General features: G+C 34.8%; 2 protein-coding genes across 3 annotated transcripts; both read left to right on the forward strand.

The window, feature by feature from the left end:
• The first annotated feature begins 524 nt into the window (after positions 1-524).
• On the forward strand, positions 525-8,453 carry LOC147489208 (transcription factor TGA9-like). Of its 2 annotated transcripts, XM_086575143.1 has the most exons (13): positions 525-965; positions 1,092-1,257; positions 1,390-1,481; positions 1,819-1,895; positions 2,159-2,380; positions 3,529-3,573; positions 3,700-3,759; positions 3,864-3,941; positions 4,028-4,070; positions 4,500-4,771; positions 4,965-5,207; positions 6,614-6,756; positions 8,185-8,453. In XM_086575143.1, the coding sequence occupies exons 2-13, from the start codon at positions 1,133-1,135 to the stop codon at positions 8,270-8,272; spliced, it is 1,488 nt and encodes a 495-aa protein (XP_086431269.1). In that variant the 5' UTR covers positions 525-965; positions 1,092-1,132; the 3' UTR covers positions 8,273-8,453. The 2 variants fall into 2 exon arrangements, with proteins under 2 accessions (XP_086431269.1, XP_086431268.1); XM_086575142.1 differs by lacking the exon at positions 525-965 and having other exon boundaries at positions 981-1,257.
• Positions 8,454-10,963: 2,510 nt separating this feature from the next.
• LOC147489209 (protein FAR1-RELATED SEQUENCE 5-like) lies at positions 10,964-12,955 on the forward strand. The gene is made up of 4 exons (XM_086574595.1): positions 10,964-11,362; positions 11,683-12,408; positions 12,452-12,555; positions 12,601-12,955. The coding sequence occupies exons 1-4, from the start codon at positions 10,964-10,966 to the stop codon at positions 12,953-12,955; spliced, it is 1,584 nt and encodes a 527-aa protein (XP_086430721.1).
• Positions 12,956-17,611: the final 4,656 nt, after the last annotated feature.

Here is a 17,611-nt window from a genome sequence, read left to right on the forward strand (position 1 = left end):
GGATAATACCAAATAAACCCATCTCAAGAGCAGATTATTAATACTAGTGGAATGTTTATTGTAATGTTCTTGTTGAGATAGTATTTCAGCACATAGAAAGGACTGAAATTTGGACAAGTCAAAATCTCAGAATCTCGGAGTTTTCTGATACTTGTCAGTGGATTCAGTAAGTGTATATCGGTATATATATATATCATGTAATCTATGCCGAGTTGGAGAAAATCTATAATTTTCACCAAATCTTGGGCATTTCAAACGAAATTGATGTCTATGGTATTTAGCCAAAACTAAAATAAACAATATTTTCTCAAGGGCCATGAGTTAGTTGTCAAAGTAAACTAATCTTCTGTATGGAGTATAATGAGAGCAGGACAAACTGATTAAACAACTTTCTTTCTTTAATGAAAGAAAAGTTTGTCTACTCTCATATCTTTTTCAAACCTGAAGTTGTTTACTAGTTATATTATTTTCTCTTAGATTGAGCACTTAATAATAAGAGAAAATGCTCATATATATAATTAAACGAACCAATGACAGAACACAGTCGGTTAAGAAGAGAGTGGAGTGGGAGTCAGTGATTCTAGTGGGTTCATGCCAAAGACCCCACATCTTTGTTTTATTTCATGTATATTTTTGTTTTCAAGCCCCACATTTTTCAGACAAGTTTGCAAGGACAAGATCTTCTGTTTCAGTCTGTACCAAGGATGAGTTTCAAAATCTAATGATATTTACTGTAGTGAGAAAAGGGTGATAAAGCCATAAAGCAACTCAACCTTCAGTTTAGACTCAGGTGTTGTGACTTCTGAGAGAGAGAGAGAGGGCCCCATGTGTACGTCCATACTAGAAAAGAAAGATATAATAGCTATAATATTATTATGTGTTGTGTGGTATGGCTTTCAACTTCAGTTTAAGCTTCTTTTCTAGAGCACTTCAATGAGATTTTCAAATTAAAGATACTTATAGAGGTAGACATCTTTTTTGATATCTATTATTATTCTTCACAGAACTATCCTTATACATGTTTTCACAAAACAAGTTTATCTTTGGGATTGTTTTCTTTACAGAATTTTGTCTTTTTATTTTATCTGCAGAAGAAGTTGTTTAAAGATCATCAGAAAGTTGAGATGGTCTGATGAAAAGCTTTTGCATGGCAGGTCATAGAGTCGGAGACAGTGGTGTATCAAGTTCAGGCCCATCAGATCATCATACATCATATGCAGTCTTACATGATATTAATCCTCCTTCCACCACTTTCATGTATTATTCTTGAAATATTTTCATGGGCCTTCTTCATTTTCTTCTTTTATACAAAACCCAGGACTTGTTTCATCTTGGGGTTGCTTCATGTTCTTCCTTTCTTCTATATACTTTGTTTCTTTTGGTGATCAGGGATCAACAAGGTTCTGCCTTTGATTTTGGGGAGCTGGAAGAAGCTATTGCTCTTCAAGGAGCCAAGTTTAGAGATGATGAAGCCAAAAGATGTAGGCATCTTTACCTTTTCTTCTTTCTATGATGTTAAGCATAACCAACTCCAAAAAGAGGAGAGAGATCGAGCATGTAAGCGTGTTTGAAATAGTCCATCCAAGTCTCAAGGTGGTGGGTTTCCTTATACAGTACATAATCATTCACACACGGGAAAACTTGAATGGTGTGAAGCATCAGACTTGGAAACTTGAATCTTTTGACATGATTTACTAGCTCTTGTAACTGCAGAAAAGAGAATAAAGTTCATCCTTTTATTGTTCACAAGAAAAAAAAAAATCCTGGTCCACTTTATTTGCTGATCCTCTTAAGATTTTGCTTTTTGTGTTTTTGCAGCTTTCTTCACTACAAGACCAGCTACTACACTAGAAATGTTTCCTTCATGGCCCTTGAGATTCCAGCAGACTCCCATAGTACTTCTTTCTCTCCTCTTGCATTTTAAATAAGTTTAAACTTTTACCTATATCTACTCTACACAAGTCTTGGTTACAGACTTCTAGTAGAATTGTGGAAGTGCAAGAAAATATTCTGTTTTTATTTTTTGTGTCATTCAGTGTAGGTTTTATGTGCTGTGAGTTGATTCTTATATTCCCATTTGAATTTCTGACTTCAACTTTCACTCAAAGGCAGAAAACTTTGAGCACACATTTTTAACTTTTTGTCTTTTTTTGTTCAGGGAAGTTCAAAATCAGGAGAGAGTACAGATTCAGGATCTGCACAGAATACTATTTCCTATAAAGCTGATGATGCTCAGTTAGAACCAGAGTCTCCTAGCAGCAAGAAGACATCAAACGAGCATCTTGACCAGAAACAGCAGCAACAACAATTGATAAAGATGGCAAGTGATGTGTCCAGAACAGGACCACTACCTAATCAGCAAACCAAAACACTAGAAAAGGTTCTTATTATTACCTGTTCTAATTCCTAACTCCTTTTCTCTTAAACCAAATCCCAACAACTATTGAAAAGTTGGTCTAGCTATACTGTAATTGATCTGAATAAAGAATATACTTAAAAATCTAATCAATGAACTGAAAAGTCCCACAGAATCAACTATGTAAAGTCTTTTGTTTTTCCATCCTTGTAAATGATTTCTTTCTGACTTATGGTCTAAGTTCTGACATCTTAGGATAGAGTTCAATTCACATCCCAAGAAATGTAGATTCTATCATTCTACCAATTTTATTTTCATTTTACCATGGGGCCTAAGGCCCAGTGCATGGCTATAGAAAGACCTCCCTTTACCTCTCTTCTCTCAGCTTCAAAATAAATTTCAAATCCAAACACAAAACTTAGCCAGTAGCCACCATCATGTACATTCATGATTCATTTCTTAAAAGTTCAGGAAGATCATCATTTGATCCAACAGTAAATAATGACTTTGTCTTGGTAGTTGAAGTTTGTCAACTTCAAATAGAACAAGTTTTTATCAGGTATGATTATCGATCACCAGCTCCCAAGATGCAAAACTTGTGTACTATCCCACTATTCATGCTCAAATCCCCAAAATTTAGGAAATGTTTATGATCAAGTGCTTTGGTCCAACTCTCTGAGATTAATCATTAATGCAACCCCCTCCCTTGTTTGTGAGTTGTGACTATCATAACTAAATCTACTATTCTGGCAACTTGGACTTATGTATGCATAATAGAGTTGGTTAGGACTTAGGAGGCGACATTTTGAAAATAAAGTATATGCTGAATGAATATATGCAATACTAGAAAAATGATAACAATAATATCCACAAGTATTTCAAATGGGGCTTGACTTTCTGCCTAGCTAGCAAGGATGCCATGCTTAGAGGTAAGCCCACCGCTACGTTGCATACACACCACCTCACCAGTCACTAAAAGACCCACCCGCTTTTTTGTCTAAGGAATTTCAAACTGTATTTAAGTTCATACTAAGACAACAAAAAAAGTATTTTTAGTGTGGTTTGATTTATGCAGCTCTCTTGTCCATCACTTTTATTGCTCAAAGTTGCAAGTAGAAAGAGAATGTATATTTGTTATTTTGGAAATCAAACAATTATTTTCTATGTTGCAGAGGAAGGGAGCTGGTTCAACTTCAGATAAACCACTTGATGCAAAGGTCCTGAATACTACATTTCTCATTTCCATCTCCCCACCCACACACACACACACACACAGAGAAGAACACGCATACACCTTTAAACATAGAAGTATATATAATTAAAGTTTGCCTTTCTTGTTACAGACACTGAGGCGCTTAGCTCAGAACAGAGAGGCTGCTAGAAAGAGCCGCTTAAGAAAAAAGGTGGGTGAAGTCCCAATGACTTAAGTTCACCTCAAAATCTTAAATCCTGGTCAAGTTTCAGGTGTCCATCCATATGTTTAGGATCATTACGTTTTCTTTTGCAGGCTTATGTACAGCAGTTGGAATCAAGTAGGATAAAGCTTAGTCAAATTGAACAAGATCTTCAAAGGGCAAGATCTCAGGTTCCTCATATACTTTGCTTTTTCTTTAAACTGGTAAGTGAAGGTTTCTGTCCATTTTTTTTAATGTTTGAAGTATTGCTTTTCAGGGTCTGTTCCTAGGTGCTGGAGCAGGTGGAAATCTTAGCTCTGGTGAGTTTTCTGCATATATTCTTGTGTAGCTGCATGGGGAATCCGCTTAAGTTGATTCCACTATATGGTATTTATGTTTGCAGTAGCAGTTAGCTTATAGCGTAGTAAACTTTCACAAAACTCAAGCCCAACCATGTGCATATATATATACTCATGTTCGGGTTGCCTGCTAGCGGGATGTTGTTGGTTAGGGTATGTACACGATCTTTAGAGGAAAAGGAAAGTTGAAATAACATACACAACAAATAGAAATGTCAAACAAGGTAAACAAATCAATCTCTTTGTCCTGGAGCCTCAAAATAAGAGAACCAATTAAGTAATAACTATCTTCGAATGTGATACAACATCCATATAGCACTATGTAAAACACATTGTTATAGTTTTTACCCTAGTTTTTAATCATCTGTTTTTTTAAATGGTAATCTTCAGGTGCTGCAATCTTCGACATGGAATATGCGAGATGGCTAGAAGAGAACCAAAGGCACATGTCAGAGCTCCGAACTGGATTGCAATCACACTTATCCGATAATGATCTAAGGCTTATACTAGACGGATATTTGACCCATTATGATGAAATCTTCAGGCTTAAGGGAGTGGCTGCCAAATCAGACGTATTCCATCTCATCACGGGATTGTGGGTAACTGCTGCTGAGCGGTGCTTCCTCTGGATGGGAGGATTTCGACCTTCTGAACTCCTTAAGGTCTATTGCTCTTTATTCGTCATTGTTGTTGTTTTCCTCACTCCTTGTGGATATAGAAGCATTGTTTTAACTTAGAATATTAGTCTTTAATGAGAACTGAAACAGCTCAATGATGCTATATATGTACATTGTTGCTACATTACAAATATTCTCATTCTCTTATATATGTGGCTTTCTGTGTGTGTTTAATCAGATGCTTACGCCACAGTTAGACCCATTAACAGAGCAGCAATTGATGGGCATCTGCAACCTCCAACATTCGTCACAACAAGCAGAAGAGGCTCTCTCGCAAGGGATGGAACAGCTACACCAGTCTTTGTCGGAAACTATTGGTGGTGGTGGTTCTTTGAGTGATGGGAGCAATGTCCAAAATTATATGAGTCAGATGGCACTTGCATTGAGCCAGATCTCTAATCTGGAAGGCTTCATTCGTCAGGTAATTATCAAACCTATGTAACTTATTTCTTGCCACATCATTCAAAACTAATGATTAACATGAGAGTGGTATACACATAATCATGATATATATTATATTTCTTTCTGCACAAATAAGGATTTTAACGATTTATATCCTTATAGAATTTGTGAAAGAACTGGGATTGGCAAGCACATCCAAGTTTTGGCTCCTTTTTGGTCTGCCAAAATTTGAATTGCACCAATATGCAATAGATTCTTGTCATCCTTTCTTGTTTTAGCTAAAGTGATCCCAATTTACAAGTCTCTATAGTAGCTCATGCATGCTAGCCTCCCGACTTCAAACAATTCAAAAAAGGCTCATTTGTGTTCATGAAAGTAGCTATATGTTACCGCTGCCTTGCTGCTGAAAATTTTGCTTCTCGCCATGTTGATCGAGGTTATCATGCATTGTACGCTGTAGTTCCTTTTTTGCCTTTTTCCACCTCTTCATCATGCTCCTAGGGAACTTGCTAGTTAGTACCAAACGCCATCACAGATGTTTGACAGTCTTTCTATAACATTTACTATAAAAAAAACAGTCTACTTTTCTTTGTTTTGCATTTTTCAAATTTTTAATGCATGGTTTTGTGACTAAATTAAGGACCTTTTCATCGTAGGTTTATTTACTGGCTTTTTTAAATGACTAGAGCCCATATGTATTGCCACCAAGTCGACAAAGAAATGGAAAGTAGTTTACTCACTATTTACTATTTTTATACAATAATCATGATATTACAAGATCATTTTCATTCGGAAAAGGTTGAGGGCGACGCATAACACAACTTTATGTGTGCCTGAATCTAAAGATTATATGATGATAAATTCAGTATGGATAAAATTATTTATTGGAAAATCTACGTGGTGATATTGTTTACTTCGTGCACTCAGATAAAAGAACTTTCCCTAGCTAGTTATTGTAAGAGATCCTACACACAAGTTGATTATACTATATGCTTTTGATATAATGTAATTAAATCAGTAAAAGCTTTCAATCAAGACATGGTGAGAACTGAGAAAGCAACCCAACTAACATAAATTAATTAATTAAAAAAACATGTTAAAAGAAAACGTCATTTTAAAATATTGAAGAATTGTAAAATATGAATTATTTAACATATAACTAAATAACTTTAAGATATATTTGTTTTTCATCTATTATTGGAGGAGCCCAACTGTCAACTAGTCATGCTCCCAAAAAATTTATTGTTTATGGTTTTATAATCCTCCTGAATTTTTTTAGTAGTTGTGCAGTTGTGCTGCCCATGCACTATGTTATGGAATTAGACTATTAGATGGATTGGATATATATATGTTCACATAAAAATAACATGTCTCGTATTTTACTTAATAGATGATAAACTCATAATCTAATTCCTTTTTTTTTAGGCTGATAACTTAAGACAGCAAACTCTTCATCAGATGCGTCGGATTTTGACAGTCCGACAGGCAGCTAGGTGTTTTCTGGTGATTGGGGAGTATTATAATCGATTGCGAGCATTGAGTTCCATTTGGGCATCCCGCCCTCGCGAGTAAGATCTTATACTATACATGCTTATCAGAAAATTAAATAAATAAAATAAAATACATACGAATATCAGAATATGCATTGTTTAAATTTTAGGAAAATGAATTAAATCACTGAGTTTGATCACTATAACAATGCTCATTTTTACTTTCGGAATGAACATTTTTTCTTTTGGTTAGAGAAAGTCACTCGAGAGAAATTACAATTAGATAAGTGGGTGATCAATAGCAATTTCGTTTCTGAAAATTATACCCCTTTGGATTGTGATTGCCTGATGGCGATCTCTTTTGTAAGAATTGTAAAGGAATCAGTCAGCTATTTGTTAGTTGGACTTGGTGTTCAGGTTCAGGTTCACCTGTGTAAGGCTGTACTTTTACTTGTACAACAGTTGTACAAGGAAACTTTTTCCTCACTCACGCACCTAGATTTTAGTAGAGAATCTTCTTCATTTTTCAATTTCATCTTAAGAAGTTGTTCATTAATAGACCAGTGAATTTTATATGCGGGCAACTATTCTATGTGGGTTTGTGGGACAAATAGAAAGTTGACACTTGTCAATAGTTTTTGGTTAATATCAACTGCTACTATTTGGGAAACAAAAAAAAGACTTCCGAGTAAACTCTTCGTAATTTTTTTATTTTCGTATGATGTCCCTAGTTTGGTTTTACAAAGTAGGAGAACTGATCCTATCATTTGTGAGTTGTGACCCAGCCAAGTAAGCATTTTGAGAATCAAAGAAAACAATGGATAATTGTAATTTTGGCATGCAGATATAAGGGATAAATATATATAAGAAATTGTGATCGAATTTGCACATGAAATCATGTACTTCAGTACTTTCTGATTGGTTTACAACATACCAACTTTGCGTTTGGAGATTTTTTATCAAAAGGAAATCGATAACTTATTCTACCTTGTGGCTCATAAGAAATAAGACTAGTGTACGGTCAAGCAGTACATTTACAATCATAAAATGTTTCTCTAGATAATAAAACAACCTGCCAAAGAGTATGGCTAAGAAGTTAGCGCAGTGACATACTCGCATGGTGTCAGCCAGGGGTTTTTGGAAGCTCATAAACTATTTGATTCAGTATCTACAAAACAATTAAGGTGAAACAAACTAATATTTATATTTCTTTTGGTTCCTAAATTGTAGCATTTGATAATCTTAATAGATTCTACATTAATTAATTTATAATTAAATCTTATTTCATTTGCTAACCGTAGTTTAGAATGAGTTAGAACTTAGTGTTAAGTTCCTATTTGTCCCACAAGCCTACGTAGAATAGTTGCCCACATATAAAAATCACTCTTCGTAAGACTTGGTGGTCAAGTGGCATAATGGTTCCTTCTCCGTACACAAACGTTGCTATGAATGATATTACCACATATTTTTCACATTGTTATAATGTTGAACTTCTAATGCTAGCAGGAGCTTGATCAGCGACGATAGCTCATGCCAAACGACCACCGATTTACAAATTGTTCAAGCCCAGCACAATCATTTCTCAAACTTTTGATCCATTGCCATGACAGGGTACTAGGCGTTAACTTGCTTGCTGACTTTCTTCTCGCGATTGCCTCACTATTGGACTTCATCGAGCTACTGAAGAGAAGAGAGAGAATTGTATTTTGATTCCACGTCATGGAAATGTAGATTAATTTTATATCCTTCGATAAAGTATCGCATTACTAGTAAAATAGAAATAGAAGGAAGAAAATGGCAATATATATATATATATATATACATCAAAAAATATATGGAAATCTCATTGAAGGTTAGATCATCTGACTGCGTTAAGCAACGGATATTGAGCTCCCATCATAGGAACACTACTTTTTGACGGCTCGTGTAAATTTATGCCAAAAAGTTGTGTTTTCTGTTGGATCTGCTCCCTTCTCGCTGATGACCAATATTTTCTCATGGCACGACGTAGTTTTTCAAATATATATATATATACAAAAATGCTCTTATGCGGACTCCCAAACCAGACCCACTTTTATTTTCTTTTTCTCATGCTCTCTCTCTCTCTCCAGTGTAGTAATACGAGTCTGATAATACCTCTCTCTTTTTTTGCTGCCCACTCTTCCTAACTTCCAACCCCACACACTCTCTCTCCTCTTTTTTTGCTGCCCACTCTTCCTAACTTCCAACCCCACACACTCTCGTTGAATCTTAGTTCTGTAATTGTAACTCTGAACTACATTACTATATGGAATGGGAAAAAAAATGTATTATAGCAAAAAGAGAGAGCGTGAGAAAAAAGAAAACAAATATGGGCCCGGTTTTTTGTTTAGAATTTAGATATAGAATTGAGATTCTTTTAGGTCCGGATTTTATTTGTTTAGAATTTATATATATATATATATATATATATATATATATATATATATATATATATATATATATATATCCTTCTACATTAAAATAGCTACTTAAGTTAATTTTAAAATAAGTACGTAAGTAAAACTTCACCTACAAAATGAATTAAACCTATTTTTTTGTGGATATGATATACTCAATATTAAGATCATCTCTACAAAATTTCAGCTCATTTTGAAACCTCTAACATTGGTAAAAAATAATTACAAAAATTCAACATTTCTAAACCGTTAGATTTCTTTTTAAAGATGACAACAATTATTATCTATATTAGAGATTTCCAAATAAGCTGAAATTTTGAGAAGATAATCATTATGGTGAGTGCTTTATAATCACAAAAAATTAGGTTTGAATTCATTTTGTAGGTGAAGTTTTACATACGTACTTATTTTAAGTTAACTTAAGTAGCTACTTTCTAGAGAATTACTGTATATATATAATTCTCTAAAAAGTAGTTACTTAAGCTAACGTAAAATAAGTACATACGTAAAACTTCACCTACAAAATGAATTCAAATCTAATTTTTTGTGGTTATGAAGTACTCACCATAATTATTATCTTCCCAAAATTTCAGCTCATTTGGAAACCTCTAACATAGATAAAAATTGTTGACATCTTTAAAAAGAAATCTAACAGTCCATAAATGTTAAGTTTTTGTAATCGTTTTTTGCCAATGTTAGATGTTTCCAAATGAGCTGAAATTTTGTAGAGATGATCTTAATATTGAGTATATCATATCCACAAAAAAAAAATAGGTTTGAATTCATTTTGTAGGTAAAATTTTGTTTACGCACTTATTTTAAAGTTAACTTAAGTAGCTACTTTTTAGAGAATGACTGTATATATAATATATATATCAGTTTTGCTCTCATGGGCGGACTGTTAAGTTACATACTTGGAGCGGATTCAAACTCAAAAGGAAACTCACACTTCTAATTTAGTATTTCGTATTCTTTCATTAAATATAACTAAATTGGGTCCCACAAATATATTCACGTGACTCTCTTTCTTAATTCTCTCTCTTCATTTTATCTCCTTACACAACACACGCTCTCTCTCTCTCCTCACTAGGGCAGGGAGTCGGGTCGGGTAGACTCGAATGCGACCCGACCCGATTACCAAATACATCGGGTTCGGGTCGATTTTTATATCCGTTTATATAATCGGGTCGGGTTCAGGTTCGGGTATGTCGGGTTCGGGTTCGGATTCGGATATAATTTTTGGGCTTTTTTTTAATTTTTAGTGTTATCCGATCGGGTTAGTCGGATTCGGATATAATCGGGTTCGGGTTCGGATTCGGATATTATGAAACTATTCGGATTCGGATTCGGATATAGCCATATCCGACCCGATCCCTGCCCTACTCCTCACTCTCTTTCCAAAAGTAATTTCTCTCTCCTTATTTGACTTCAATTAATCTATTTTTTCTCACGCTCTCTCTCCTACCTATCTCTCTCTCCACTTTTTTTTGCTGTTATGTACTCTTCTCTATTTCCGACCCTCTTCTCTATTTCCGACCCCACACACATAGTCTCTCACCTTAATCTCACTACCACACACTTTTTTTTTCTTTTCTTTTTGGACTGTTCTTACGTAGAACAAAATAATATAGCTGAAGTTGTTTTTCGGCATCCCCATGCCAGTATGTTCAATTTTGTTTTAGTTTTTTTTGCTCAATTTTTTTTATTATTAAATGGTTATTACGTATACTCCCTATTCAGGGTCTCGTAGTGTTATGTTCAATTTATTTACAATTTAATTTTCAATAATTCTTATTAAATGATAATTAATTACAATTTTATTTATGTGTAGTATCTATTAAATGAATATGGAGTTTGAACAATTGAACTCAGATGAAGAAGAACAATCTTATATGGTTTATATGCCTGAAATAAAAGAAGATTGCAAACCGAAAATAGGACAAGAATTTCAGTCTTTGGATAAAGCTTATGAATTTTACAACAATTATGCAAAAGTGGCTGAGTTTAGTATACAAAGTAGTTCTACTAAGAAGGATAAAGAAGATAATGAAATAACTAGGAAGGAGTACTGTTGTTTCAAAAAGGGGAAACCTAAACAGAAAAATGAGAAAGAAAGAAAGAAAAAAATGCGTCAGGGGATTGTTCGTGAGAGTTGCAAGGCAAAATTGTCAGTTTTGAAGAGATCGGGTTACATTGTTGGCCAGTTTATCGAGAGTCACAACCATTCTCTTTCAACCCCTCATAAAGTATATTTGTTGAGATCCCACCGCGGCGTATCTGAAACAAAAAAAGTTATTGTCTCAACTTTTTTCTTCGGCCAATATACCTATAAACCAGCAAATAAGTATTCTTTCAATGGAAGCGGGTGGAATAGAAAATATTGGTTGTACAGAAAAAGACCTTAGGAATTTTGTTAGGGATGCAAAGAACTTGGTAGATGGGCATGATGCAGAGATATTGATGGAATACTTTTTGTTAAAGCAAAAAAAAAAATTCTTCATTTTCTTTCAGAATTGAGACAGACGACGAAAATAGGTTGACTCATTGTTTCTGGGCTGATGTGAAGGCAATAAGAGCGTACAAACTTTATGGTGATGTAGTAGTGTTTGATACAACCTACAACACCAATAAATATGATATGATATTTGCACCATTTGCAGGGGTAAATAAACATCGTCAGACTGTAATATTTGGTTGTGCATTCCTGTGTGACGAGACGACAAAATCATTCATTTGGCTACTCCAACAATGGATGGAAATAATGTCAGTTGGCTCTCCCAAAATGATTATCACCGATCAAGACCCCGCTATGTCAAAAGCTATTGCTCAAGCTCTTCCAAATACATATCATCGATACTGCATTTGGCATATTCTGAACAAGTTTTCTGAAAAATTGGATGTTATCATTTATAGAGATCACTATAATGTTTTTCAAAAATACATTTGGAATATCGAGTCTGGTGAAGAGTTTGAGGCAATGTGGCAAGATACAATAGGGAAAAGCGAACTAAAAGATAACACTTGGCTAGTTGCATTGTATGGTATGTGTTCTAGGTGGATTCCGTCATTTGTGAAACACATTTTCGCTGCCGACATGTCAAGTAATCAAAGAGCGGAAAGTTCACATGCATTTTTCAAGAGATATGTCTCTAAAGAAAATTCTTTAAATGAATTTGTTTCGCGATTTAATCATGCACTTGAATACCAATGTCATAAAGAATTGCAAACTGATCGTGTTGATAGCAATGAGCGTCTCGTGATGAAAACCCCAATTTCTATGGAGAAGCAGATGGTAGATATATATACCTTGTCTTTTTTTTTTTTTTTAATTTCAGAATGAGTTGTGGGAGAGTTTGGAGTACTTGATTGAAAGTTCAGTAGATGATGAAAAACAGGTTGTCTATATGGTGAAAAGGCCAAGTACAAGAGATTCTAGACCGTAGAAAGTTGTATATGATAAGACTCTAAATTTTGCTACATGTAGCTGCAAAAAATTTGAATTTAAAGGAATTCCTTGTAGACACATTTTGGCTTACTTGAAAGTTAGTCAAATTGTTTACTTGTCGGATATTTATATATTTAGTAGATGGAGGAAAGATACAAAATTGGAAGAAATAATAGCAGATGGTGGGAAAAAGGTGAAAGAAAGTAGTAACGACTTTATGTTGTTGAGGCACACAAAATTATCTCACCTTACTTCAAGGGTACTTGATGACGATGTAGCTTGTGAAGAGGCAAGTGAAATCTATGAGCAACATTTGAAAGTGGTACATGAAATGATTAAGGAAGTGTTGGCTATTAAAGGAGTTGGAATTTCTCAGAAGGAAAAAATGCCTTGACATGTGACTTTGAATGAGTTGAATCTAGCTAAAGCAAAGGGGAGTGGGAAACATAGATTGCAAGGGGGAAAAGAGAAGGCACAGGTTCAAGCACACGTTTAAGCAAGGCGTTGTAATGGATGTGGACTTACCGGGCAATCACACGACAAAAGAAACTGTCTGAAGTTGATTGGTAATGTTTCGATTGTTTATTATTTTTATTTAATACGTACTCTTTTATTTTTAATTTGTATTGAGGTTAATATTGGCCTTTGCAGATGGTGGTGGTAACTCGTCAATCTCTACACAGGTTGAACGTTTGCCTTGAGTGGATCATGATTGTGAGAGAATCAAGTGTGAAAATAATGAACTAGTGGCATTTTTATTCGGTAAATTAAATGGAGTCTGTAGTTAGAATTAGCGTTGTTTTTTTGTATGTGAATTGAGGTGTTCCTCTATTATTTTTAAACTTATCATTTTAAGTACCTTTAGCTAGTTCACGGTACATGTTTGCTAAATGATTTGATTCCAAGTTTCCAACCAAGTGAAGCTCACGTACTGTTTGTCTTGTTCCACTATTTCTGACATCAGTTTTTGACAGTACAAATTGGTGTGACAAAAAACCACAAGTACAGTTGTAGTCCCACATACTTATATTATATATATACTAATATACATATTCATTTTCATCTAACCAACATGAGAAATCATCCGCACTATAGGCCAAGTATGTGAATGTCTGAGGACTATTTACTGTTTTTCTTTTTATTCTTTCAAAGAAATAGCACTGTACTTCTCACAGTTACAAAACTTTGAAGATTCATCAACAAGTATTCCATTTTTCCCACAAAAATATCCAAGTAACCCAGCAACAACAAATTGTTATACATTTTCTTCTTTTTTCATGCTTGAATAAATTCTTCATTCTGTAAATCCAATTCTAGCGTGGATGGCAAACATCCTAGATAGCTTCAAACAAGCATTTTTCGTATCAACCCCTATTAAATCTCTAAAGAAAAAGTGGATAGATTTGAATGTAAAATTGTTGTCGTAAAGATTTTTTATGAACTAGAATACTAATTAGCTGGCCTAATGACCTGAATTCTAAAGATTTGATAACAACTAGTGACAGCAGCAAAAAGTGGAGAGAGAGATTGGTAGGAGAGAGGGCATGAGAAAAAATAGATTAATTGAAGTCAAATAAGGAGAGAGAAATTACTTTTGGAGAGAGAGCGTGTGTTGTGTGGGGAGATAAAATGGAGAGAGATGAGAATTAAGAAAGAGAGTCACGTGAATATATTTGTGGGACCCAATTTAGTTATATTTAATGAAAGAATACGAAATACTAAATTAGAAGTGTAAGTTTCCTTTTGAATTTGAGTCCGCTCGAAGTATGTAACTTAACAGTCCACCATGAGAGCAAAACTGATATATATATATATATATATATATATATATATAGGGTTAGGATACGACCAAAGTCTTCAGAGCCACATTGTGGACACAGCCGATCCACACCTTTCATCACACCTTTCATCTCCCCATAAACCCAACTGATCCTACGGACAACAGAAATCAGAAAAACAAAAAACGAAATTCCAGAAAAACCAAAATTTCAGGAATTTTGAAAACAAAAAACACGAAATCAGACATAAACACGAAATGTTTACCTTCTTCTCCAATTAGTTCATCGTTGTGAAAAACAAAATCTCCTCCAATTTCACCGATCTCTCTCCAAAATCTATAAAGGAGAAAGCGAAAACAAATCTATAAAGAGATTCATTTGAAGAAGAAATTAGGTATAACTATTCTCTCAACTTAATCTTATTTGGTATTAATGGTTCTTGACTGATTATGTATTTATGTGTAGTGATGATTAACCTTTATGTATTCTCCACAAATTCGTATTAATGGTTCTTGACTGACAGTTCACAAATTCGTATTAATCTTATTTGGTATTAATGGTTCTTGACTGACAGAGTTCACAAATTTCTTCTTCACGAATTTATGTGTGACTAATTATGATTATGTATTCTTTTCCTTGCAATGAGATAAGCTAGTGTGTAGTGATGATTAACCTTTATGTTTCTTATGTCATCTCATGGAGCATTCTTCATGACTTTAAACAGCCTACCCCAACTACACAAGCAACTGCTCCACCTACCTCTGCACCCGACCCACCAAAGACCAGAATTCTCCTCTTCCGTGAGTTGCCATGTGGTTCTAACTTATTATTGTACACTTAGTTTGTTGATCTCAAGTACTATACTCTTACGGTTTCGTAATTGAATTTACCTGTTGCAGGGCCCCAGTAAGCACTTGATCTGATTCGCCACGGGAAATCCAAATAGTAAAGAATTTTTTTCTTTTAATAATTTGTTTCTAATTTTGATAATTTTTTTTTTTTGTACTTTCATGTTAAACACAATCTTTCATGTGATACATGAAGTTTTTGGTTCACTTGATGAATCGACTTTATGATGTCAATCGACACCGTAAATTACTACCGAGATAGTAAAATGTTGGTTGTTAAAACTTATATGTGATGGTTTTGGTTCATGAATCGGACTTTATGATGTCAAACACTGAAATTACTACCGGTTAAAATGTTGGTTGTTAAAACTTATATGTGATGGTCATTGGCTCGACTATGCAAGTAAATGTTTTGATAATCGATATGAAAAATGCATCCGCTTTGACTTGACCGTGATATTGAGCAAGTATTGCACCAATTATTATGGAAGTCTTCCTTTTTTGTAGGACAAGCTTTAGTTAGTCCGGCCGATGTTGTGTAAAAATTTAGAAACCACAACCTCTACTTACTCATTAGTGAGTATTATCTAGATCTCTAAATTGTTGAATGAAAGGGAACTATTAATTGAGCTGACAACCCAGCTTGTACTCATACAATCCAATAAATATGTCACCAATTGGATTAATATTATTTAAAGCCGGTAAAGTTACATCATATATGATTAGAAACCACAACCTCTACTTACTCATTAGTAATACATCAGATATGATTAAACTTTACCGGCTTTAAATAATATTAATCCAATTGGTTTTGAACTCTATCAGAGTTTTGAACTCTGTCAGAGTTCAGAGTTCGGTGAACTCTGTCAGAGTTTTGAACTCTATCAGAGTTTTGAACTCTTTCAATGAGTTTGTTCTTTTCGCGATTTCTTCTTCAATTTTTTTTTTCTTTAAAGGTTCATAGATGTAAGGTGCGTGAATCAGACATTTGGTATGGCAGGAGTGTGAACGGATAAAATGTTATAAACCTAGAAGCACTACTCTAATTCAGTTTTTTCTTTTTGTCCTAGAACTTTGACACGTTAAACTTAGTTATTTCTTTTATTTCTACCATCCTTTCTTTCATCCGGGTCAATATCCAATTTCTATTTTTTTAGGACGTAAAAATTTGCAACATATTTAATATTGTTCGAATTGAGTAGCAGGGACAACTAAGTTGGTAGATACAAAGGCCCATTGATTAAGGTATGCGGTTATTAGAACTCATTGAAAAACTTTAGTCTACCAATCTCACCGTCGGTGTTCAGAGTTTTGAACTCTTTTCGGGTGTTCGGTGAACTTTGAACTCGTCGAGTTCGGAACTCTATCCTCTATCGAGTTTTGAACTCGCCGAGTTCAGAGTTTTGAACTCGTCGAGTTCGGTGAACTCTTTCAGAGTTCGTAGTTCAGAGTTTTGAACTCGTTAGAGTTCGTGAACTCTTTCGAGTTTTGAACTCGTCGAGTTCGTGAACTCTTTCGAGTTAAGAGTTTTGAACTCTTTCGAGTTTTGAACTCTTTAAGAGTTCGTGAACTCTATCGAGTTTTGAACTCTTTTCGAGTTTTGAACTCGCTGTCGAGTTGAGTTCAGAGTTTTGAACTCGGCGAGTTCGGTGAACTCTTTCGAGTTCGAGTTTTGAACTCTTCGTTAGAGTTCGCGAACTCTTTCAGAGTTTTGAACTCGTCGAGTTCGTGAACTCTTTCGAGTTAAGAGTTTTGAACTCAGTAAGAGTTCGTGAACTATGTAAGAGTTTTGAACTCTTTTTCAGAGTTCGGTGAACTCGTCGAGTTTTGAACTCTGTTAGAGTTCGGTGAACTCGGCCGAAGTTTTGAACTTAGATATAGATTGGCATGCACACGCCTTATTTCGTTCTTTGTTTTTCACGTTGGTATTGCAACAATTTGAATTAGTTGAATGTCTTATTTTTAACTCCTATTTATTTTGTAGCAATGCCTCGAACAAAGAATCTGAATGTGAAGAATGCAAAGAAAAAGTGTTTTCACGGGTGCTAAGAAGTTGTTAGGTGGGGAGTAGTAGTTCGGTCGCGATGAGGAGCCCGAGAAAAAAGAGAGGAAGGAGAACAACCACTTCGGCATCAAGAGAGGGGATCGGAAAGCGGATGATCCCAAAGAATGTTGTAAGTGGTGTAGAGTTAGGAAATCAAAGAGAAGAAAGGGGACAGTTCTTAGTGATGTAGATGTAGATGTAGATTTAGATTTAGATGTAGATGTAGATGTAGATGTAGATGACGATGACGATGATGACGATGGCGATGGCGATGGCGATGACGTAAATATGGATCGGGGAAGAGTGTAGTTCTAAGTCATCTTTGATAGTGAAGAAGAGGGTGTTGATGATGCGTAGAAGAAGAGACCGACGAGGAGGAA

Source organism: Coptis chinensis, chromosome 7, assembly GCF_015680905.1.
Source record: "Coptis chinensis isolate HL-2020 chromosome 7, ASM1568090v1, whole genome shotgun sequence".
Taxonomy (NCBI): Eukaryota; Viridiplantae; Streptophyta; class Magnoliopsida; order Ranunculales; family Ranunculaceae; genus Coptis; species Coptis chinensis.

Bases quoted from the DNA above. Each gene is read 5' to 3' on its own strand.
- LOC147489208 (XM_086575143.1), top strand. From the start codon at position 1,133: ATGAAAAGCTTTTGCATGGCAGGTCATAGAGTCGGAGACAGTGGTGTA. The intron at 1,896-2,158 runs GTACTTCTTTCT...TTTTTTGTTCAG, and splicing joins GATTCCAGCAGACTCCCATA to GGAAGTTCAAAATCAGGAGA. The intron at 6,757-8,184 runs GTAAGATCTTAT...TAATGCTAGCAG, and splicing joins TGGGCATCCCGCCCTCGCGA to GAGCTTGATCAGCGACGATA.
- LOC147489209 (XM_086574595.1), top strand. From the start codon at position 10,964: ATGGAGTTTGAACAATTGAACTCAGATGAAGAAGAACAATCTTATATG. The intron at 12,409-12,451 runs GTAGATATATAT...TTTTAATTTCAG, and splicing joins TTTCTATGGAGAAGCAGATG to AATGAGTTGTGGGAGAGTTT. The intron at 12,556-12,600 runs GTAGAAAGTTGT...TGCTACATGTAG, and splicing joins AGTACAAGAGATTCTAGACC to CTGCAAAAAATTTGAATTTA.